The sequence below is a fragment of the Engraulis encrasicolus genome, chromosome 2 (assembly GCF_034702125.1).
Source record: "Engraulis encrasicolus isolate BLACKSEA-1 chromosome 2, IST_EnEncr_1.0, whole genome shotgun sequence".
NCBI classification, from domain to species: Eukaryota; Metazoa; Chordata; class Actinopteri; order Clupeiformes; family Engraulidae; genus Engraulis; species Engraulis encrasicolus.
The window spans coordinates 20,693,069-20,716,646 of NC_085858.1; the positions used below are offsets into that span (position 1 = coordinate 20,693,069).

The 23,578-nt window shown below is 43.1% G+C and overlaps 2 protein-coding genes across 2 annotated transcripts; both read right to left on the minus strand.

The window, feature by feature from the left end:
* Positions 1–7,373: 7,373 nt before the first annotated feature.
* cbx2 (chromobox homolog 2 (Drosophila Pc class)) lies at positions 7,374–12,024 on the minus strand. The gene is made up of 5 exons (XM_063214076.1): positions 11,929–12,024; positions 11,806–11,849; positions 10,551–10,616; positions 9,908–9,977; positions 7,374–9,775 (listed from the first exon to the last, which is right to left on the minus strand). The coding sequence occupies exons 1-5, from the start codon at positions 11,998–12,000 to the stop codon at positions 8,285–8,287; spliced, it is 1,743 nt and encodes a 580-aa protein (XP_063070146.1). The 5' UTR covers positions 12,001–12,024; the 3' UTR covers positions 7,374–8,284.
* Positions 12,025–16,273: 4,249 nt separating this feature from the next.
* On the minus strand, positions 16,274–20,133 carry LOC134463891 (ectonucleotide pyrophosphatase/phosphodiesterase family member 7-like). Its single transcript, XM_063217229.1, has 4 exons — positions 19,878–20,133; positions 19,215–19,360; positions 18,172–18,804; positions 16,274–16,534 (listed from the first exon to the last, which is right to left on the minus strand). The coding sequence occupies exons 1-4, from the start codon at positions 20,131–20,133 to the stop codon at positions 16,274–16,276; spliced, it is 1,296 nt and encodes a 431-aa protein (XP_063073299.1).
* Positions 20,134–23,578: the final 3,445 nt, after the last annotated feature.

Sequence of the window (23,578 nt, forward strand, 5' to 3'; positions counted from 1 at the left end):
CAGGTCTGCCGGCACCGGGCCTCGGCCTGGGCCCACTGCTGATTTATCGGCCCGGCCTTTGCCGGTGCCAGGAGGGTTTGGGTTGGGGTGATTTTTTTTCCTTTCCTTTTCTTTTCTTTTCTGTTCTTTTTTTGTCCCCTAAAACTTTGGCTGGCCAAAGGGATCCACACATAAAGAAGAGGGGATAAATAGGAAAAATGTTTTCAGAAGACAAGTTTTTTTTTTCTCTTTCGTCTCTCCAATTGGCAGACACCTCATTCAGTGCAGCCAGCGCCAGTGTTTCTTCCCGTTCTAACAAATATTGAAGCCGAGAATGAATAATGCATGATGGGTTATGTAAATGCCAGCCCCTGAGTGACGATTTCACCGACACCATCCACATGCAAAGCAGCTCCTATCGTGATGGAACAAGAAACAACATATCTGTGTATTTTTGTTTACTTGTGAGTCTTAACTATCATTTTATCTGTTTTAAGCCGAGAAAACACGAAAACAGCCATCTTGGATTTAATGACTTGAAAGTCGGTGGGAATTGCCCAAGTTAAACTTCATGAAGAAGATATTTGTCTTTTGTGAGCCGTTTCAGTGGCATTAAAGTGGGGAGACAGCAGTAAGCTGTTACTGTTCCTTGTTTAATAATGGTCTGATTCTTGTTTGCTCTCCCTCTCTATTTAATTAAGAAGAGGAGAGGAGAGGGCTAGTTGAGGCGGGGGAGATGGAGAGGGGCTTGGCAGGGGAGTGGGACTGAGGGGGAAGGAGTGGGGGGTGTAAGTGGGGCAAATCTGTAAGGCAAGCAAAGCATGCACTCTGCCACCTTCTGTGTGATCTTTGATCCTGTCCAGTTGAACTGGGTCAAGCCCACACTGTTGTGGTTTAAAAAAGCCAACACGTTTTGAGGTGGAATACATTAAAAGAAACAAAAAAAGTGAAAAAAAAATGAAAGGATCGGAATCCCAAAGTGTGTAAGGTAGTACAAAAACGAGATAATAATGCTGTTGGGATTTAGGGAGAGATGTAAAGGATGTAAAATAGGTGAAGAGATAGAGAGCGACTCTCCATGGGGTGTCTTGGGGGTGGGGGGGCTTGGCATTGGCAAACACGGTGGTTTGTAGAAACAGCTGCAGCATCTGCATTGTGTCACCTCGCTGCCTGAGGGACCTGACTGCTCTCCGCAGGTGTGTCTCACCTAAACGAACAGACCCATGCTGTAGTAGTCAAACACAGACATGGATTCAAGTGTGTCCCCCTGCAAGAGGTGGATTTAGGGGGAGGTGGTGGGTAGGTAATGGTGGTAGTAGTGGTGGGTGGTGGTGGTGTGTGTGTGTGTGTGTGTGTGTGTGTGTGTGTGTGTGGGGGGGGGGGGGGCGTGTGGTGGCACTTGTGTGAGGATTTTTAGTAAGTACTCTCGAATAAATTAAAGCCCTGCAAGCCACTCTGAACATGATTTGATGCATTTCTATTTATCACAAGTGCTCCTGTTGATTTAAGTACCAGCCACTCATCGACGTTTATTCAGGCGAATTACCGAGGAGAGTGAGAAACTGGTGTTAAATAATTTTATAAACACATTCCTCATGTAGGTAAAGCCTACCTCAGGTGAGTGTGTGTGTGTGTGAGAGAGAGAGAGAGGGAGAGAGAGAGAGAGAGAGAGAGAGAGAGAGAGAGAGTGTGTATGTGTTGGGGAGAGAGTTCCATCTGCTGAAACGAACGGAGCGGGAGGGAGAGCAGGGAGCAGGACGCAGGAGGAAAAAGTGACAGATGTGGGGGCCAGTGCCAGTGTGAGAAGTGAGAGTTGGGACTGTCAGACATGTCGACTCCGGTGCGGTGATGGATGGCCAGTGAGGTAAGACGGATGACATCGTCTGTCTCAGGCCCGTGTTGTCATAGCCCAGGACTGCTGCTTGTCTTGCCTCTCAATATCAGAGGGCAAACTGAAGTTTGTTTACTCTGCCTCGGTGGAGTGATTTAGAAGCAGGCCATGGGAGATTGGGGTGTGTATGCGTGTGGTGTGTGTGTGTGTGGGGGGGGGGGGGGATGCGCGTGCCTCTGTGTGTGTGTGTGTGTGTGTGTGTGTGTGTGTGTGTGTGTGTGTGTGTGTGTGTGTGTGTGTGTGTGTGAGTGCATGAGTGTGTGCATGAGTGTGTGCGTGGAGACGGTGGTGGTATTGGAAGGGGGTGTGTAAGTGAATGTGGAGAAGGTATTCCTTTGCTGTAAGGGTTGGATCGGATTTCTAAACAGCCCTTTGAAAATCTAGACCATCGTTAAAAGTCAGAGGGGCCTTAAACACTACCAGGCCAGGATGTAATTCAGAGGTTTGAGAAAACAAAACAAAAACATAAACACAACCATCCCACCACCTCCCCACCACCACCACCACCACCACCACCTCCGCAGATCACAACACACTCCACCCACCCCACACACAACCCCACTCACTGTACAGCATACCTCATTCCCTTATTAAAATGGCCTGGATGTTTATCCTTAACAAAAGCGGTGGTCCCAGGAGAGACTGCATTCATAGAGCCCAAGCAGGCAGTGGCCCCTAGTATCAGTCGAAACAATATTCTGGCATGGAAGCCATCCGCACAAGACAAACCTGCCACCATGTCTGCAAAACAACAGAACATTTGGGTAGGGTGTTATTGCGATGCAAGATGGATTGCAGTCTGGCTTATTTTGCTGCAAGGGGGTAGTGTGTGTGTGTGTGCATGCGTGCTTGCGTGCATGTGTGCGTGCATGAGAGAGAGAGAGAGACTGAGAGAGTGTGTGTGTGTGTGAGAGAGTGAGAGAGAGAGAGAGAGAGTGTGTGTGAGAGAGAGTGTGTGTGTGTGTGTGTGAGAGAGAGAGAGAGAGAGAGAGAGAGAGAGAGAGAGAGAGAGAGAGAGAGAGAGAGAGAGAGACTTCGTGTTTCCAGCCCAGCTTAAAGAGGCAGGGGGTGGGAGAAGGGTGGGAGGGAGGCAGGGGTGTGGGGGCTTAGACTGTGTCACACTGTTCGTACTGTTTATGCATACCAAGCCACTGTGAGTGCCTCTTTGTCGCTAAAGTGTTTACATGAATTTATTTTTGGGGAAAAAAATTCCACGGGACGGGGATGGGGGATCTCTATAAATTATGGAATCGAGCGCTTTGTGTAATGATAACTTCTGTCAGTTAGTCATTCTTTGTGACAGTGTTTTTAAGAGTGTGTAAATATATGGGTGCCGAGAGAAAGGGGTGTCTGTGTTGAAAGGTGGTGGCGGGACGGGCGGGATGGGAGGTGCTGCTGGCGGTGGTGTAGTAGTGGAGAGAGTGGAGACTAGGGGCTGGGGGGGGACTTAGGAGAATTCTCCTCTGTCTTGTCAGGGACCGAAAATGAGCCAGAGTTGATGGGAGGAGAGGGGGAAAAAAGAGTAGAGCAGAGAGGAGGCAGAATTTGGATTTGGCAATTGTTCAATCTTATAAAATTGAATACAGTGAGGATAAAAAAGGAACAACCAGAAAAATACAGCACTTGTACTTTATTTTATCGTTTTGTTATAAATGCAATATAACGACAGTGGACACTCTACCCATGAAAGCAAAGTGTAAAGAAAACAAACAAACAAACAAACAAGCCAATCGATCAACCAGAAAACAAAAATACCCAAAGGTGTCTGCGACATGGCAGAATTCCCCAACCCAAACAGCCCAACTATCCAGTCAGCTATCCAGCCCCTTCCAAACGATGGTCACTAAATCACCAAGCGCAGACCCTTTGGTCAGATCCCTGTCGCCTGGTAGTGTGTGTCTGGATATGGTGATGGATGCTCCAGTGAGAGGCCTGGTACCTCTGGAAGCCCCTGAATTATGTCACCCCCCAGTCCTGAAAGACGACTCTCCTTCAGGGTCCTCCTGTGGCTGACCCCAACCATCCATATCTAAAGGGGAACGCAGGCAGGCAGGCAGGCAGAGACGAGAGAGAGAGAGAGAGAGAGAGAGAGAGAGAGAGAGAGAGAGAGAGAGAGAGAGAGAGAGAGAGAGAGAGAGAGAGAGAGAACATGGCCCCTTATCAGGCATGGCTTCAGGTCACCATGCACCATGACTGCATTTCACATGTCACCAGCAGGTCAAGTGTATCACTGACCACTTAAGCTGGGAGAGGGATGAGCGTCTCCAAAACACTGATTTGACTTATCTGCAGACATACGTATGTAATGGGTAGTGTGTGTGTGTGTGTGTGTGTGTGTGTGTGTGTGTGTGTGTGTGTGTGTGTGTGTGTGTGTGTGTGTGTGTGTGCGTGCGTGCGTGCGTGCGTGCGTGCGTGCGTGCGTGCGTGCGTGTGTGTGTGTGCGTGCGTGCTCTGTCTGACTGCCTGCGTGTACATGCATGTGTGTTTGTTTGATGCAATCAAACGCAAACAAGATGTAATCAAGCTGGCCTATTCTGAGATACATAAATATAAAAACTGAATCTCAGGAGAATCTTGATGAGTCTAACGACAGATGAGGGTACTCAGGGCTGAAGCTATTTTCAGTGGAGCTCTGGAATGCTTTTGTAGGGGAATGGGAGGTCTCTACAAAATTCAAATACTGCATATGCCTTCGGATTGAAGGGAATCAAAATAGCCCCTGGGTTTGAGTTTTCACTTTTGGAGCTCGTTGCCATTTTGGATTTAGAGGATTTATATGGATTTATATTGAAAATATTTTTTTAGCATAGGTTTAAGCATGTAATGCTGCAGAATGTTCCACAGGCCTGTATGGCAGTCTGATACTGTTCAGGTGTCTGATGATTGACCACATTCTTTTAAAATTATTTTCACTAGGAAAAATCCAGTCAGCCACCTGTCGATGTTGTTTATTTGCTTTGGACAATCGTAACAGCATGCAAGCAACACATACAGTATGAAGTGACGCAGTAATGTGCCATCCAAAGTTGTCCACCTATGCCTGGCATTTAGGCACAGATATTTCTTGGCAGGGAGTGAAACAGTACAATGGCGACACCTGTTGGCGATCAGTAGACATTGTAGTTGTATGAATCTAAGCATGCATACTACATAGGGAAATACTGTCATTTGAGTATCGATAGTAGTGGTTTGACAAAAATCATTGCAGAATGTTTTGTTTTGCTTGATGTTAAAATTGGTTGATGTTGAATTACTTGAATTGAGTCCATTGTGAATAAATATTCATAAATATTAATGTGTAAATTCGACAGCCAAATGTCTCGGTTCAACCGCCTTTTTGGCTTAATGACATCTTACTGTAAACAAGATGTGTTGAGCTTTTTCATGACTCTACAAAATTAAGTTTTAAAAATATGCAGTTGTGCTTTCACATCACGGAAATACTGTCAACAATATTGAAAAGTAAGATCAAAGTAAAACATTGCTCATTGAAAGAATTGACTAGACAGTGTATTCCTATCTTTTAGGTTCAGTGCCAGTCGTGAAATGGAGCCCTCCAACTCAAGGTTCTATCTTGTTATGCTTTGGGTGGTAAGATCCTCTCCTTGCTTATCCCTCTGTTCTCTAGGTCGAGTTTTTCTTGTTTCTTTGTGTATGTGTGTGTGTGTGTCTAGAACATGCCACATATGTTGCCAGTGTAGCATCATCTTAGTATGCCTCGTGTACTTACATGCAAACACAACCATTCCACAGATACCGTAAATATTAAATCCTGCAGTATCCACCAAATAAACATTAAACGTATGCATAGAACACACTTGCTCCTCAACAGCCTTTTCCCTATCACCAAGCGACTGTGGCGGTTCTCAATGGGGTTAACGCTCGCTTGCTTAGGTAACCGATGCAACTGTAGTCTGCAGAGCATGATTACACTAAGCCTTGTGCTTGTGCGGGTGGTACGATGTGGTTTCTTTTCTGTTACATCAGATAAGGGGGGCTGCATTCAAGCAGAACCTCTGAACTAAAGCAGTAGTTGGTGTGCCAGCATGTTTTGTGTGCGCGCTTCTTACAGACAAAACAGGCTTTAAATGGTCTCCACTGACTGTGCAGACATTCAGTCTCTCATCTCTGGAGCCTTTCATTTTGTTGTGTGTGAAAAAAGGAACATTGTGTAGTTCAGTGGCCTGTCAATGGAGGATCTTTCCCTTGTGTGTCCCCACGCCTTCCTACAGACTAGTACTGCCAAAGTGGAACATCAGAACTACAAAATTGCCTGTCATTTACTCAGAAAGACAGAATGTGTGCAGGCACAAACACATGACCTACTACTAGATGGAAAGGTTATACATGTAGACTGAAAAGCGTGAACCGTGAATGCAAGCGTGCACACATACACAAAGAGAAAGAGAACAATCTGATAGGTAAACTATGCACACAATTGTGTGTGTGTAGGAAGGGAATGCATTCACACAGGAAAGTCAGCGAGGATGAAGTCAAGAGGAAGTAACAAGGTCAGGGAAAGAGAGAGAAAGAAACATGCAGACAGAGAGAGAGAGAGAGAGAGAGAGAGAGAGAGAGAGAGAGAGAGAGAGAGAGAGAGAGAGAGAGAGAATAACTAGTTTGAAGAGTATCCAGACAGGGTAGTAGATGGCACACAAAGTTTGGAATGAGAAAAGAGCCTGCTGTCCGTGACCGCCCTCATAATACCAGTGCATTAGAGGTACTGAAAAGCCTCACAGTGGGAGAGGCAGGCAGAGAGTAGCAGAGCAGAGGAGGAGAGGAGAGCAGAGCAGAGAGGAGAAAGCCCACCGAGGCCCGGCTGTTATCACTGCACTCGTTACAGCTAGCAGATACGCTATCTGTGCACACTATTCCACACTGATCGCAGTGAGGGTAGGAGATAGCCTGACTGCACAGAGGAATGAACGTTTTTTTCCCCCCCCTCTCCTCTTCCCTTAGCTGCTGATAACACAGCCCTCGGGGCAGACTGCAGCATGTCTGTTTCTTCTTTGAGTCAGATATACTCTCCAGAGTAAATGCTTTCACACTGCTGCTGCCGCCACTGTTGCTTTAGGGGTCGCATGAAAGGGGAACAGTTTTCTACTGTGGTTACGGTGCCATTCTAGCATGAGCCCAAATTACATACTGCAAAGGCCAGCTTTTGTGCTATGTATTTTTGTTAATCGTTATCTGACCACAGGCTGATGTTGGATAGCGATAAGAGGGGCCCCCTCTTTTCTCCTCAGACTTTGTTTAAAAGACTTGTTTTTATTATTATATCCTCCATGGCAAGCGCTAGTTATGAACTTTCTTTTCCCCTCACAGTTATAACAAGGCAACAAGTGTAATAATTATGCCTGTAAGATAAAGTAAATTAGCAATCAGAAAATATTTCTAATAGAGCCTGAAACACTATTAAAGGCAGGGCGGTCGCAAACTGAAAACATCCACATTAGGGCAAAAATTGAAATCTCCCATGAGAGACGATTCCATTGCAATGCACTTAAGATCAAAGCGTACAAAAGGCAGATTTTTTTATTAAAAAAGAAACTGTGGAATGGAGGTAAAAACAGAACATTGTAATAAATTAAGATAGAAGTGGTGTTTTTCGTCACTGAGTTTAACTTGTCTTAACAGTTCCATGTCCATAAGAGTCTCAGTCTATAGCTTCAGAGGAGAAATTGTATCTATACAAAATAACATTTAAGGCAAAAAAAAAGAGTGGAGAACCATGACGCTTCAGTCCAACCGAAACTGCGGGGAAACGGGGAAACATTTTAGCTGTTTAAAATAGGTGTGGTCAATGTGTGAAGTAAGCTGCAGCAGCACCATAGTCTAGCCACACAGCATATAGGCCTTCTCATGAGCTTTGTTTCTTTGGGGCGTTACATATACATGTACACAAGTCCTCTACATAAACATATTAAGTTTCAAACCCTGTTTATGTAAACATTCTATGATTAAATAGCCTCACTGAATCAAAGTATTACAAACATTTACATGTGTTTTTACTGAATGTCTTGCACTTTGATGCTAGAGGGTTTTCTTAATCGTATAGATATATATTTATATAAATTTACTACAATAAAGTAGAAAGATTTAGGGAAAAATGACCTAGAATGTTCTCTGGTTCCTCAACTGCTACCTTTTAGGAATTTGAAGGGAAAGGTGTTATTCTGTAGGTAATGTGTAGACCATCCAACGCTGAATAAAATAAGGGCTATGTAAACAATGTTGATCTTCACTCAGAGTAGATATGTAGACATCACACTACCACTTAACCTTGATGTAACTTTCCACAAACAAGCCATTATCTTTTTTTCATTCATTCACTGCTTCAGATAACAAAAACGCTCCTCTGTGCTGCTTCCATGTTGATGACTTTGAGGACTCCTGAGCAACCGATAATTTCTATCAATAATTTCGTAGGCTGAAGAACCCAACGCTGGTCGGTGACTCTTTTACGGTCACCGTGACAAGGTTGGCTGTCACATCCGTGACGAAAACATGCTCAATCAGACTCCGGGTCGGTTTCCAATCCTGGCTCGGCTGGACCGCAAAGTCTTGCCCGTTGCTTGGGAACGGCGAATCCTCCTGGTCCGAGTCGGAGGTGCTGCCCTCCTCGCCGGTGCTCATCTCGCTCAGAACCTTAGCCTTTCCTCCGTCCTTGGAGGATGACCTCTCACGCTTGCCCACAGGCTCTCTGATCTCCGTGGGCAGCGGTTTCAGCGACGGCGTCTTCTCCACTCTGTGCGGAGGCCTTTTGGCTGACCTGTCCTGGATGTTCCCCGAGTCATTGCTGTCCTCAGCCCTTACTTTCTCCCCTCCTCCTCCTGGCTGGTTCTTTTTGGGCTGCTGGGTTGGTCCTGAGTTGGGCACAGAGGCTGGCTGGAGGCTGGACTCTTGCCGCTGGTTCCCGCCAAGGCTCTTCCGTGTTGGGTTGGCGGCTCCTCTGAAGTTGGCTGCCGCCATGTTTACGTTCTCTGCAGGCCCGCCGCTGCAGGGCGCTGGCTTATTTGAGCTCTGCAGTTTCAGTGCCTGCATATTCATGGCCTGGCCGACGGGGCCTTTCGCGGACAAGAAGGGTGCGGCGGCCTTATTGTTTGGTAACCTTTGTATGGGGGTCTGCCCGGCGGGAACATTGTGCTTTTTTGGTCCATTGAGGGATCCCAGGGAGGACTGGTGAGTACCCTGATTGCTGCTGTTGCTGCTGGTGTTTGTGGACAGTTTGGATTTGTGTACATTCATGGAGGCCACACCTGGTGATTTACTCGATGGTGACGATGACGATGATGATGACGTTGATTTCAGGTCTAAGCCAGTGCCGCGGCTCGACTCGGCCATGGATGGTTTGAAGTCGGGGCCGCCCTTGGTCTGTGGCGGCCTGCTGCTGAAGGAAGGCAACGCGGAGCCCAGAGACCTCCCGGGACCCATGGAGCCCATCGGGGGCTTCACGGCGCCACCGCTCTGGCTGAAGGCACCTCGGCTGTGCAGGCCCAGGGAGTCCCTGCTGCTGCTGCTGCTGCTGCGGCCCATGCTGGTGTAGGTGAAGCTGGCCGGCTGCAGGGGCTTCTTGATTGTGTTGAGTGAGTCTTTGATTGAGGGCTTGATGAGCTTGCGGGGAGGCTTGCCCGGACGCAGGGCCTTCAGCTCCAGCGGCAGAGGCTTGCGGCCACGTTTTTTCTTCACCGGCTCTGGCTTAGCCACCACGATCTGGGCCTTCTTCTGGGGCACGGGGTGGGCGAGTTCCCGTGGCCGAGGGGCCAACCTGGGCTTCCTGTCTGCTCCGTCGTCATCTTCATCATCATCGTCCTCTGAAGAGGAGTCGGAGGATGAGGAAGAAGAGGAGCCAGAGGATGAGGAGGACGAGGAGCTGCTGGACTTGGTGACCTCTGGAACTGTTTCCTGCGGAGGTGATGAGGGAGTTCATCATTATTTTTGTTTTGGCAGCTACAGCGTGTATTGAACTTGGCAGCGCTTTTTTTGGTGCGTGTGTGTGTGTGTGTTACACTTGGCAGCTTTATGAAATGAACATACCACAATTTTTCGAGGTCGTCCTCTAGGCCTTTTGCCCTTTTTGCGGTACAGCATCTCTTTTTCTTGTTCACTGTAAATGCACAGAAAGTAAAATTCACTGTAAATGCACAGAAAGTCGCTGTTTTAGCCACATTGTGTTCTATACTGACAGGCACTTCCAACAAACAATCAGAAAAGAACATTTCATGTTCACATTTCATGTTAATACAGCCATACATGCTAGATGTAGGCCTATGGTTTGTGTTCACTCCTCTGGTAGGTAGCAAACAGTTATAGTCAAGGGAAAGTGCTTATACTAGCTGAAATCCAGTTCCCCTTCTCTATGAACCAGCAAGATAAGCTAGGCTACTCACTTCCTGCTTTCTCTCTTTTTTTGCCATTTTCTTAATGGCAACACATCTGCTAGGGGCAGTTTTGTTTGTCTCTTTGGGACTGTTTTCAATGAATCTAAAGCAAAGCATTTAATTACAATTCACTCAGATGCTATCTTTGTATGCAGCGTTCACATCCATTGGGCGCCACAAAAGACTAACCAGGGTGCAGTTAGCGCCTGCTAGAGCGTTTCAGAGCACATTGTTTGCGCTTGGGCAGGGGAGGGCTGTTGTGTATGTGGGGTGGGTCGTGGGGTGGTGGGGTCGCTCACCTCTTGTTAAATGCAGCCAATAATCTTGGGTCAAGAAGGTTTTCCTGAGGCTCCCAACTATTGTGCCTGAAACAGATAATCAAAGTCATTAAAACAACTTCCAGCAACCACGTCTCAGTTCCACTCTGAAATAGTTAGCCTATGTGACCCAACTTCAGCACTGTGTTTCACCCAAAAAGCGTTCACAAATTCACTTTACTTCTTTTTTTTTAACCCATAATGTTTTAACAGGAAGCGGAATATGTAAAACTCATAGGAGAGCTATCACTTAGATTTTGCACCGTCTCAGTTTCCATAATGTTTTGCCACCATGTTCCCCCACATCTGTCATGACACCTCGGTGGGTGACCCTATTGACAGAACATTCCAACTCAAGTTCTCTATGCCTTTTACAACCCATTCACAGCCAGGCAGTATGCAAAACCAAAGTCAGAGAAAAAAGTGGTATGGTGGCCAAAGTGTAAGTGAAACTACACGTGACAAAATACGATTAAAATACGGGGTTTGCGGGTGGACTTGGACAAAAAGCCTGGCTGATTGACAGACAGATTGTCCATAGATGGGGATTATCCGGAACAATGTAGTGGGCAAAAAGACAAGAGAGAGGGAGAGGGCACCGACTGAAACGACAAGGCGTTTGTGTGGTGGGTTACCAGCGGGTAGAGGGACAGCTGGAGTTTAGCAAAAGCGCCCAACACTACAAGTGGGCAGAGAAAAATGGTGTGGGCTATCTTTTTATCAATCGTTTTTGTAGAAGATCTTAACTTTCAAGGGTCCGCGCTAAATTAAAGATGGAAGTTGGAAGCGCGGTGTGAGTTGTTCGGTTGATAAATATGTGGTGGTTGTGCGCTTTTACGCACCGAACCAATTTAATAACTGCCTTGTAATTACACACGCGGAATAAACTAATGATTAGTTACAATGTAGCACGCACTCTGCTCGAGAATGCGTCCCAAAATATGATTCGCCCGCTTAGTAGCTGTTTGGGAACAAGTGAGGCGCTATCTAGCTTCTCTTTCGTTGGAAACTTTAGACAAAGAACAATAGCGATAAATCGAAAAATAAAGTCATCCAAAGAGTAGGCCACGTGTGATACGTTGTTTATTGATCATCTGGACCTCAGAAACGATTTAGATTAATTGTGGGTGTAGGAAAGCAACCATTCTTTACGCCATGAATGCAACAAGCGACACGTTGTTGTTGTTTTCATTGTTTGAGTCTGCCTGCAGCTGCATTAGCCAGCAGTTGTACTTACTTGGATGACCAACCTCTCCACTTCACCAGATATTCCACCTTCCCCTGCGAAATTAACCATATATTAGTAACGCGTATCAATACCGAACATTGTATTGTGTTTCCCAAACGTCTGAAATCTGACCTTTCGTAGTCGTTTGTTCAGAATACATTCGGCATCGAAAACCTGTTCTCCGACGACGCTCAACTCCTCCATGGCTGCAGCAGCCTTCTCTGAGACCTCGCATGAAAGAAAAGGAAAAGGGGGAGGAAGGAAAACGCAAACACCATGTATGTCCCTTATCGGATACCATACATGGGCTACGTCACTGAATGTGAAGCAGCTAGAATATTTCTGTGTGAAGTGCTTTGAGAAATCCAATTAATCAGCACATTATATAGGCCTACACAGATCTAAATTTCAAAACGTAAAACCAACCTTTATTGAATTCTCTATTTACATAAATCATTATAGCGTCCATTTCAAAATCTATTAACAAGAAAGCTGTGAAAACATATAACCTATTTGTGCTGTACAATAGGCCTACTTTCATGTAATTTTATTTATTTTCATATTTCATCCCTGGCAGACTGTTTCGACTTCAGACAATGTGATGTTTTTATGCAATAATAATAATAATAATAATAATAATAATAATAATAATAATAATAATAATAATAATAATCCAATTAGGCTAATCAGCGTAATTTCTGCTGTAAACTGAATTCGATGCGGGCATTGTGACAGCATGTAAGGTGTGTTTATTTCGGGACAGAAGGCACACGCTGTCATAGTGCTACTTTATTGATTTAGCCTGTTTGGTGAAATGTTATTTTTTTTTTATAAAGCAAGGGGTCCACCCTCAACCATGTTGAGACAAACCAGAGAAATTCCTGGGGTAAAGTGAACCACCACAGTTTAAGCTGATAAGTAATTTTTCTAATTAAAAACAACATGTTAACATCCCAACAGCTCGATTTATAACCACACATTCCAAATCCAATATTGTAGGGGCTGGTAAAACACTTTTTTCCCATTGGAGACCTCAGTGGCTACACGCCCTGTGTGTTTCCCTGGTGTAATTACTTCACTTCATAGCTTTCCTACAATCAGGCTGGATTAATATGGCCCAGCAATGCAGGTTGCTGTGGGCCTACCTAGAAGGTAAATTTCACGACAACATTGCATAGAGAGTATCATAATTCACATAGGAATTAAGGATAACATGTCTGTGAGCTGTGGATAATAGCCTTAATATTTAAAACTGTACTCAACATTACATATTCATTTTTCAATATTGCATCTTATCACAATTCTGCAGTTTTTGAGTTTTGGCCAATCAAAAATCAAAATCAAATTAATTTGGCCCTAGGCCGCAGCCACATTGAGCCATATGCGTTAATCCGGCCCTGTCTACAATGTATAGGCCTATAACTAACAATAAAACAAATTAATGTAATATTTCACAAAATTGTATTTTTTAGACCTTATTTACATGTGTTTTATTATGTTTTTAAGTGTCTCACTTTACCCAACATCAAATGTCTCAGTTTACCCTATAGGCCTACCCACCTTTTGCGAAAAAACAACATGTCTAGCTTTTCAGACCCATCTTAAATCAACATCAACCATATGGTTTCATGTGTTGGAAGTGCAGTAACATGCATAGTATAACTTGTTGTACCGGGTGAAATTTTACTTTTATGTGCAAAAAAAAACACTTTTTTTGTGAAAAAAGCTTGCTTAATAAAGCTAAACAACCATTTTTTTCTTCCTGGTAATTAGGGAATGTGAGGGGGATGAAAACAATGTGGTTAAATGATCACAATTTTGTTCCAATGCTGTTATATAGGGGGTGTCTCACATTCCCCGGTGTCTCACATTACCCCGCTCTCCCCTATGCATAAAGTGGGCAATGACAGAAGAACGGCATCTGAATGGGAAAAACAACCTTTATTCCATTTATCATTTATTCCTTGATATGTTTTTAATTAATGAAATCATGCTCAATCATCTTAAAGCAGAAAATGAACTTGTTTTTATGTTACAAATTAATACAGGGCTTTCTGGCTGCAGAAGTAGTACAGGATACAGTAAATAAATAAAACTTGTCTCAGGACAACATGCAGGACTATTCTGCCACAGTGGGCTACCACATGCTTCATATTAGTCCATCGGTAGGCTATTTGAATATTTTGCTTTCAGCCTACTTTCTAGTTTGGTACTTTCATGCTAACATGGTTAACACATTACCTAGGTTCAATAGGTGTATAACATAAGTAGTTGTATTGACACATAGCCTATTAACATGTGCAGTAGTTACAAACTTAGTATTTATCTTAAGGATTTTGAGACCCTTTATATTTCCATATGTAAATACAGACTGCAATTTGTGACATCCACAGTAATGTAAGCAATACTGTATAGGACAGATGATGGTGAATTATAAAAGAGAAGACATTTCTTTTATTTTTCACATTTTTGACTGTATCGTTTCTTTGGGGTCCTCATCGTACTCCGTAGGTTCACTCCTGAAACCGAAACAAAAGAAAAAAACATTGCAAATTAGTTAATCATTTGCCTAGCCGAAAAGATGGAGCTGACAATATTTTGCTACTTAATGGGGGTCAAACACCTTTTAGTTATTATATGACTGATCTTGCAATATTTTTCATATCATAGGGGTCTATGTTGTATGAAGGAAGGTTGTCTTTTATAGACAATATTTTTTTCTCTCCATATTACTTATCACAAATTGTACATGAACACATAAATCTTAGCTCTGCTTTTGACCTTACAACTGTGTCACTAGAAATAAAGACGAAGTTGGGGCCTCAATGAAACAAAAGCTGTAGGAGTGTTTCCCAAAGCCACATGCAAACTTAAACGTTAAAACTATCTCAATAGAGATAATAGCCTACAAGTTCCCTAAACAAATCCCTGCACTGTGCATGTGATGTTATTCTTTCATGTACATCTCAACAAGTACCAAGTTTGCGGTAACACCATGTCCTATTCGGTGCAAGGACCTGTGCAACCATCGTGTTGTGCTTAACAAGTTGTGTCCACTTTTAATCTGTATATAGTATGTAAAATATCCTGTCGAATTGGAAACCCTTATTTTGTCACGAAAAAATGTCTATGGGATCACCAGAAATTTGGGATGGCTAAAAGGGGATCCAGGCCAAAACCACTGAGTCTTGTGTGCATGAACATCAATGTACTGAACTGACATGACACGTCTCTCCTACAAAAGCATGGCTTAAAAAAGTCTGAATGTGCAGTGTGTAGAAGGAAGTTCGGAAGTCATTTAACCCCTTAGCACAAAGCCTATATTATAACTTGACTGTCACCAAATTGTAGTGACTATGTCCTAGTCGGTAATGTCATAGCAATGTTGTTATGACATAGTTGAGTATTTTCAGCAAAAAGTGAATAGGTCCGCCGGCCACCCCATCTGGACTAAGAGGCTATACAGTTGGCTTTGTGTTTTGCTTTGTTTAGTCCTTCCACCCTCCTTCCATCCCCCATTCTGTGGTTTGGATTTGAAAACGTGAAATGCATTTTTTGAGTCCTCCTGTCAACAGTCCTCTGACTGCTGAAACTAGCTTGGGTTATTTAATTGACAACAGCTACTAGACCATAGCAGCAGATGGTTTGTGCGATAATTTTAAAACGTAACAGTCCGGTTCGATCTAAGGCTTAGGTTATCACTTCAAGATGAAGGTCTCATTTATTTTATCCTTTCACCTACTTTTTCTGTTTCTTCCTTTGTAGGACGTTGTGGACCACCGCAACAAGACCGGCCAGAACCAGAACTCCGCCAACAGCCCCTAGGCCTATAAAGAGACTGGATGGACCCTTTACCACCGGCTCTGCAGGAAACAAAAGACGATGGATGATCAGAAACATCACAGGTATGACATCTGTTGTCTGTGTGGTAGATAGGATGTGTGGTAGATTCTTGTAATGAGTAAATGTTTGTCAGTGGTTTCCGAAGGACACAGATCAGAAGACATTGCAGGTATGGCATCTATTATCCCTTGTACCCTTAATGTCGGCATGGCATTTGAAAAGCTGTACTGATAACATTTTTGTCAGTGATATGGACAAGTAAACTAAGTAGATGTCTATGAATTGAGAAAGAGCATTAGTATCTAAGTCCAATACAATTCCCAACGTAAAGTTTAATGCAAGAATATTGTAAACATATGCCCCTCACAGGCATTGTGGGTGTGAATCTTTTTCTTTATTCAATATTTTTTGTGTGAAAGTAAGACGTTAATAACATCCAAATCAGAAAAAAAGTTATTAGTCATAAATCCCCTTTCATGTTGTTTCATTGGTGATGCACATAATGGCCTTAGTATGGCATAGTATTATGAATATGACCATTCAATATTTTCCAATAAACATATTAGATTTTTATTGAATTAGTATGACCTAGTTCTTACTAGTGTGTACATCATAACAGCAAACCATTTAGTAATTAAATTGTAAACCATCGCCTTGTCCTCCACTTGCCTGGAATGTCCACTACCATGTTGCGAACGTTGTTCAGGTCTCCGTCGTGTTCATCGGGCATGATACCCAGTAGGTGGCACATCAGCGGGTAGATGTTCACCGTCTCGAAGGGATCCACTATTAGGTTCTTGTGGAAGTCTGGCCCCACTGCACGGAAGAAAGGCTTCATGTCCAGGCCCTCATTGTCAAAGCCATGCTCTCCCCTGTTGAACTGAACTGGGAAATACTGAAAGGAGAACAAAAAAGACGAGCAGAGCAGAAAGCAGCAGTCGTGTTAGAAGAGTAAAGATACTTTTATTAAGGAAATAATGGAAAATTGTTTAGGTAATGTTCAGAGGAAAGTGAGGAATGTTGTATTTAATACATTCAAAATAATACAGTATGTAATGCATAAGCTGAGGACATGATTTGGTTGAAGGGTTCTTTTTTGACCTATGCATTGTCTTCACAGTGAGCAAACTCCCGTTTTGACACTGTGTTGCTGTTTTCACTTTGAAACAGCAGATGGGGGTATAGACCAATGGATGACTTAACATGGCGCTGACTAGAGGTTGCAGGGAACCTCACCTCACTGATTCTTCCACGAAACAAAACTCAATGTTTCTTTTTTGAAGGAGCAAGAAAAAGGAAAATAGATATGAACTAGGTAATGGGACACTGAGTTTATGCAACATGTTTGAAGGTGCACTGTTTATCATCCCATTATCAATTATCGCAAAGCTTTTTAAAGTCAGATCATAAACCGATGATAAGCTTGAAGGACACACAGAGAGATAAACACACCAGCATGGTCATTAAGAGCCAGGACATCTACCTCTAATGTTTTTCTGACTGTACCCTGTATTCTACATTTTATCACTACCCCCCTCCCCTCTCTTTTTCTTTCTTTGTCTCACTCTTTTCCTGCCAGATAAGGCGCTTACCTAATCACCATAACCTCAAACCCACCGCCAGACATAATTACCACCTCTGGAAATAAACTGTGGGCTGATTGGGGGGTTTGAAAGTGCTATGTCTTTGTTGTGCACAATTCCTACCCTGAATATCCACTCTACTTTTTGTGTTCTGGCAAAGGCCGGTGTGGGTGTCTTGTAAAAAAAAATAAAAATCCAAAAAATAGACACATACACACAAAAATTGAAACAAAACAAACAAAATTCAGGCACGTACATGCAAAACAATTCAGAAAGCCTTACACACTCCCCTGCACAGCATTGTGTTACTGTTTTTATTTGAGGGCTTCTGAACTACTTTGAGCCCCTGTGAGACAGAAATACTAATATGGAATTGTGGGGCATGAAAAGCTGCACGAGGCAACACAGCACTCTGAATGCCATCAGCCAACCTGGATTATCCTGGGAAGGTGATAATGCACTTGATTAAAATTGTAATGTATTAAGATTAGAATTTAATTCCTTGTTTCTGGTCGAAAAGATTCCAATTCTTTTTTTTGCCTTCGTAGCTGTGAGCCAAATTAACTTGGTAATTCCATCGATATTTTTGGGCCCCTTTGAAGAATGGCATGTTATTAGACTACTCATCATGTACACTGTGGCGAACCGTCATAATGACACAGGCTCGGGATCATAAGGGGCTGGGTTGGTGTCCTAGAAAACTGTGAATAGTGAAATATTAAAACTTTCCTCATGCCACTTTCATTTTGCACTAGCGTTGCTTGGATAGAGGCCCACGCGGCTGCAGGCTTAATGTAGCTTGGTGCGACTAACACAGCATGTCATACTCTATTCTGCTCCTCCCTTTTCCCTTTTGTCTTCTCTTTGTTCTCACCGCAGCTTGGTAAATGCCTTCTCTTGCTTTCATTTTTTTAAAGAAAAAAAAACACGGTATCTTTCTACATCTTACCCCGTTAATAAGGTATCCAGGGTCAGCCCAGAGGACGATGGGCAGGATGCGCTTGTTGTTGGAGAAGTGCAGCCGGCGGGGCATCTCCTCTCTCTTGTAGACGTGCAGGTGCGGGTGTGCCCCCTTCAGGGCGTTGTACACCTTGTCCAGCTTGCCCTCCTTGGGCAGCAGCATGCCCGCCGGCCCGTAGTCCACGATGTGGAAGTCCAGGTCCTTGAAGGAGAAGCCGGGGATCTTGCTGAGCACGATCTCGTTGACGGTGTCGGCGCGGCGCACGGTGGACATGCCGTGGTCGGCGGTGATGATGATGTTGAGTCGGTCCTCCAGGCCGTGCCGCTTGGCCGAGTTGCGCAGGTAGCCCACTGTCCGGTCCACCTGCTTGACCATCTTCTTAACCTGCGGGGAGTCTGGGCCAAACTTGTGGCCCATGCCGTCCGGCTCACCGAAGTACAGCGCCACAAAATCCAGGTCTTGGTCGCTGAACCAGGAGCCCATGACCTTGTCCACAATGGTGCGCCACACGGTCTCGTTGGAGTAGTTGTAGATAGCTGGCTCCACCTCGCTCACCTGCACTTTCTCGCCATGGTAGGTGGAGGCCGTGCCGGGGAAATGGTGGGAACCGGCTTTCAAGCCCTGAGCATTTGAGGGAGAGAAGATAGCAGAAATTTGGGAAGAGTTCAAGACAGAAAATAATAATAGTCTTTGGTTTAGGTAGTAGCTGGTTAATAATTTACGAGTTATTTACGAGTCACAAACACTTGGATTTCCGAATGTTAGATAGTAAAATGTTAACATGTACCTGTAATCTCTCCCACAGTGTCTCTGTCTGTCTCTGTCTCTGTCTTACATACAAACACACACGCACACACGCACACACACACACACACACACACACACACACACACACACACACACACACACACACACACACACACACACACACACACACACACACACACACACACACACTCTCTCACACACACACACACACACACACACACGTCAGATGACAGGCCTAATGGAAATGGCTTTTTGGCTCTTACCTGCCTCTGGGCAGTGATCCAGATAGGTACGGTACCGTTGTCCCACCATTCATTCACAAACTGCGTTTGCCAGTATGACTTCTTCTCCGAGGTGGTGGTGTTAAAATACATGTTGTGAACCACCCCGTGGTTCTCAATGTAGCGCCCTAAGGAAAGAAGTGTAAGAAGAAGCAAAAAAAAAAAAAAAGAGACAGCCCCGTTGTCAGTGCGTTTAGTATTCATTGTCAGGTGCACTCTGTGTGCCTCGGTGCTTATAAAAGTGCAGCCAAGCATTCTGCTTTTGAGTGCTATGACACTTCTGGTTAGGGCACTTTGGAACAGTGTTAAAGATTAGAGGAATTGAATTTCCACTAAGTCTTATGCATTTCCCATATGACAAAGGGCTGGCTTTAGTTGGGAAAGGTCTTCTGTGATTCTGCATAACTTTTAAATAGGAAAGTTGCGGGAATGTTCCGGCATCCATGATTAACACCTACAAATTTAGTCTTCAAAATGTGCGTTTTGTCTAATGAGAATGGAAGATAATCATGCACACAGTTGCCATATGTTCTTGGCATAATTTAGAAATACACGTCCAAGTCTTAATGACAGTAATGAGCAGGATTAATGACGAACAGACAACAAGCACACCGATTTTATCAGTTAATTATATCCTGTGTTTACCTGTAAGGATGGTGAAATGCGTGGGGCTGGTGACGGTTAAGAAAGCCGGGGTTACGTATACGGCTTTGACGCCATCGTTGGCCATCTGGTCCAGGAACGGCGTGTCCACATCGCGGTCGTAGTCCCACCGAAATCCATCAAAGGAGATGAGCAAGAGTTTGTTTCGACCGCCGTTGCTGTTGCGGCCCGGGCCACTGAGCGGAAGGCTCATCCCGGTCGAACATAGCAGGAGGCACAAGCTCACTGTCCACAGCATGTTGTTTATTTAGCCAACCAGAGTATTGACTCTGTGGTGTTGGGGGTGTGTGAGAAAAAAAAGCAAAAAAGCTCCTTCCTTTCCCAAAAAAAGCAAGGGAAAAATCACTGCGGTGATCCCACAAGATCCGAGGCTATTCCAGCGCACAGCAGGGGGGAGACGCCAGCTTTGTTCCACTCTCCAATTTCCTACCTTGTTCCCCTCGCCGAGGTGCCTCCGCAGGTAGCCTGGAGTAGAATTGCTCTTCTCCTCAAACACACCTGAGCATGATCCCTCTCTTGTGCACTGATAGCTTATAAGTCAAGTTTCACCTGCTTATCTTATCTTGCGGTACAGTATTTGGACGATTGCGCTGGTGATCCACTCAGCATTTTTTTCCCCTGTCTGCTGGGAGGGAGGGATAGCCATGAAGGCCATTTTAAAGGAAATCAAACACCAACCGTACTTTCTGTCCCATATTGGTGGACAGGATCCAGAATGTTCTGTGGTCGATTTGCTAATGAGAAGAATTATTTGTGTTCATAGTGAATTTTGCAGTGTTCAAGACACTTAAAGAATCCATTCATCATCTTCTAGGTTGTATTTGATCCCATTTTTGAATTGTTGAGTGTTGAATTAACACGTCTTTATTGTTTAGTTGGAAATATTATTTGCCCAGTCATAGATTCATTACAAAACAGCTGTCCTAAGGGTTGGCTGATGATAAAAAATAAGATAAGATCATGAAAACCGGTCGTCAGTCACTCAGCACCTGGGTTGTTGAGATTGGGGCCTATTGAGAACCACTACATACCATCTCTCAAAGTTAATGTTATGCAGAGAGGCACCATTTCCACACCTAAGTTGATGAATTTAGTTCAGACAAGCTCAACTTTGAAAAACCTGGACTGGAATATTGATGCTAAAATATTGCAAGAAGGAAGATTTCAAAAAGAAGGGTACTTGCGACTAGAATGTACTTTTATACAGCACTGATTCTTGAAAGTTTGGCAAAAACATGTCCCTGCAGTAAAATATTAATTATGTTGAAAATCAACTAAATTTTCACAAACAAAATGAACCCAGGTAATGGCCAAGGGGTCTGTCACACGAATACACAGTTGTTTGAAATATTTAAGTGTAATTTTATTACTTTTCATGGCTATAAACCTGTCCACACCCTGTAAAAACGCCTGTCCCAAGGACTGGCATCATCATTTCAATTGACTTAAAATACAAAAATCACTAACAGAATTGAACAATATCACCATGATGTGGAAGACCATATTAAAGTGGTTCTACAGATGTGCACATAGTGGATGTAAAACAATATTTACTATTATTTACTGATTGCTCAAAATGTGTCCAGCATATTGGTCACCACCGTCAGATTTTTTCTAAAAGACAATAAAATCAGGTATGCACAAGGTAATTGTCATTATTGAGGACCCCTTTTCAAACCTTTAGCTCTATTGCCTACTTCACCATCACTGAAGCTCCTGTAAGTTTATTATTTTGTCCTCAATTTGTTAATTTGTTTGGACACTGGTACTGTCCCAACCATAAACTGTCAACACCGTCGGGGGTTTTAATAGTATTGTATTACATTAATGTTAATAAATATAATTTTTTTCAGAAAAGGTATGAAGCACCCAAGAAACAGAGCGAAAATGAAATGGCTAATGTGAACAAACAATGCATAATATTTAAAAGAGTGTTTTTTTGTCTCACACCGTCAGATGTCACCACCGTCAGATTTTGTTCTGCTCATCATGTTGTTCCATATTTTACAAAATTGTGCTGGTTAATGAAACATTACTAGGCATGTTAGTAGTAATTGTGATCCAAAATGATACTCTAGCCACCACTGAGGTGCATTTGGAGGTTTTTTTGTCAGAAAACCTGACGGTGGTGACATCTGATGGAGTTCACCAAAAAACACATGTTTTAGGCCTACGTGTTTTTGACATGTTTTAAGAATATGCATACAATAAGTATCTACAGTTATGTTGAATTGTTAAAGTAATTCACTTTAATACAGTAAACATGTGTTTTTACTTCTAATTCTGTCTGCCGCTGTTGACAAAACAAGAAAGAGCCCATTTTATGAAAAATGTTAAACATGGGGAGCTTGGCCAATGCATTCACTGCACAGCCAAGACCTACATCTATGATAATACACCTCTATATTTTGGATTTGAACAACTTAAAAGCTGTTTTTACCACATTTTCAACAACCAGTGGCTTACTTCCTAGATAATCTAACTAATGAAGTAAAAACACATGCTCATACTGTGCACACACAAAAATAAAGTGTTTATGCAAGATGCCATTGACTTGAGAGGGCTATTTATTTTGCTAAATGCAGGTACACATTAGGCCACTTTCACCACTCTCAGATTACTGTCACCACCGTCAGTTCTTAAGTCACCACCGTAAGAAGGAGTTTTGGACATTTTAAAGGAATGTGCTTACAACATTTTCCCTAGGAGTTGTTGAAATATCAAAGTAATAGCCAATTTAAGCCTACACGAATATTTGTGAAATTACAAAAAATTGTTTGTTGTATTTAGGCGTTAAGTAAGCATCGTATGACGGTACATATTTTAAAATTAGAACACATGAAACAGTATTAAAATAGAACAAAAGTGAATTTTCAACATTTAAAGGCATATGTGTGTGAACCAAAAAATACACATAATCACTTAAAAACTCCAGATACATATGCAACCAAATCAATACAATTTTAATAACTTTTAATTGTGTCTGACGGTGTTGACAAAAAACAAGGTATGATCGGAGAAAAGCCTGATTTCTGAAAAAAATACATAATGGGGAGATTGGCCTTGTGCATTTCTGAAAAGCCAAGACCTTAGTCTACGAGGATATACCATATCATTTTGTAATTCACTTTGTTTTTTTCTGTCAACATTACAACCTGTTTTAGCCACTTTCTCAAGAATCAGTGACATACAGTATAAGAAAAAGGGCATGGCATTCATTACTAATATATTACAAAAATGCATTTAATTACAAAGATTGTATAATACTGTGCGCATGTAAGATATTCTGTAATGGAAATCAGACCATGGAATATAAACAAAAAATATTGACACTGCAGCTCTGACAGCTGGTGAACATGATGAGGCCATCTTTGAGAGTTTGAATCAGGAATGCTTGTATATTTGGGCATGCACCTTAACAGTCTTGGCCAAAAGCTCATTTGGGATGAACCCAGAAAACATGAAACACAACAGTTGGGGGGCATAATAAGAGTAGCAAGATGCTAAAATGTGTCTTCAAGCTCTGGACCATTTTAATGTAATATACAAAGGAAAACATGGTGGCGACACTTATTTGCAGAGCTGAAATCATGTCAAGGACACGACATGAAGCTCATTTTCATACATATGCTGCCAATGAACTAAGCTGTGAAGTGCCATCGTTTGTTTATCATTCAGCACTC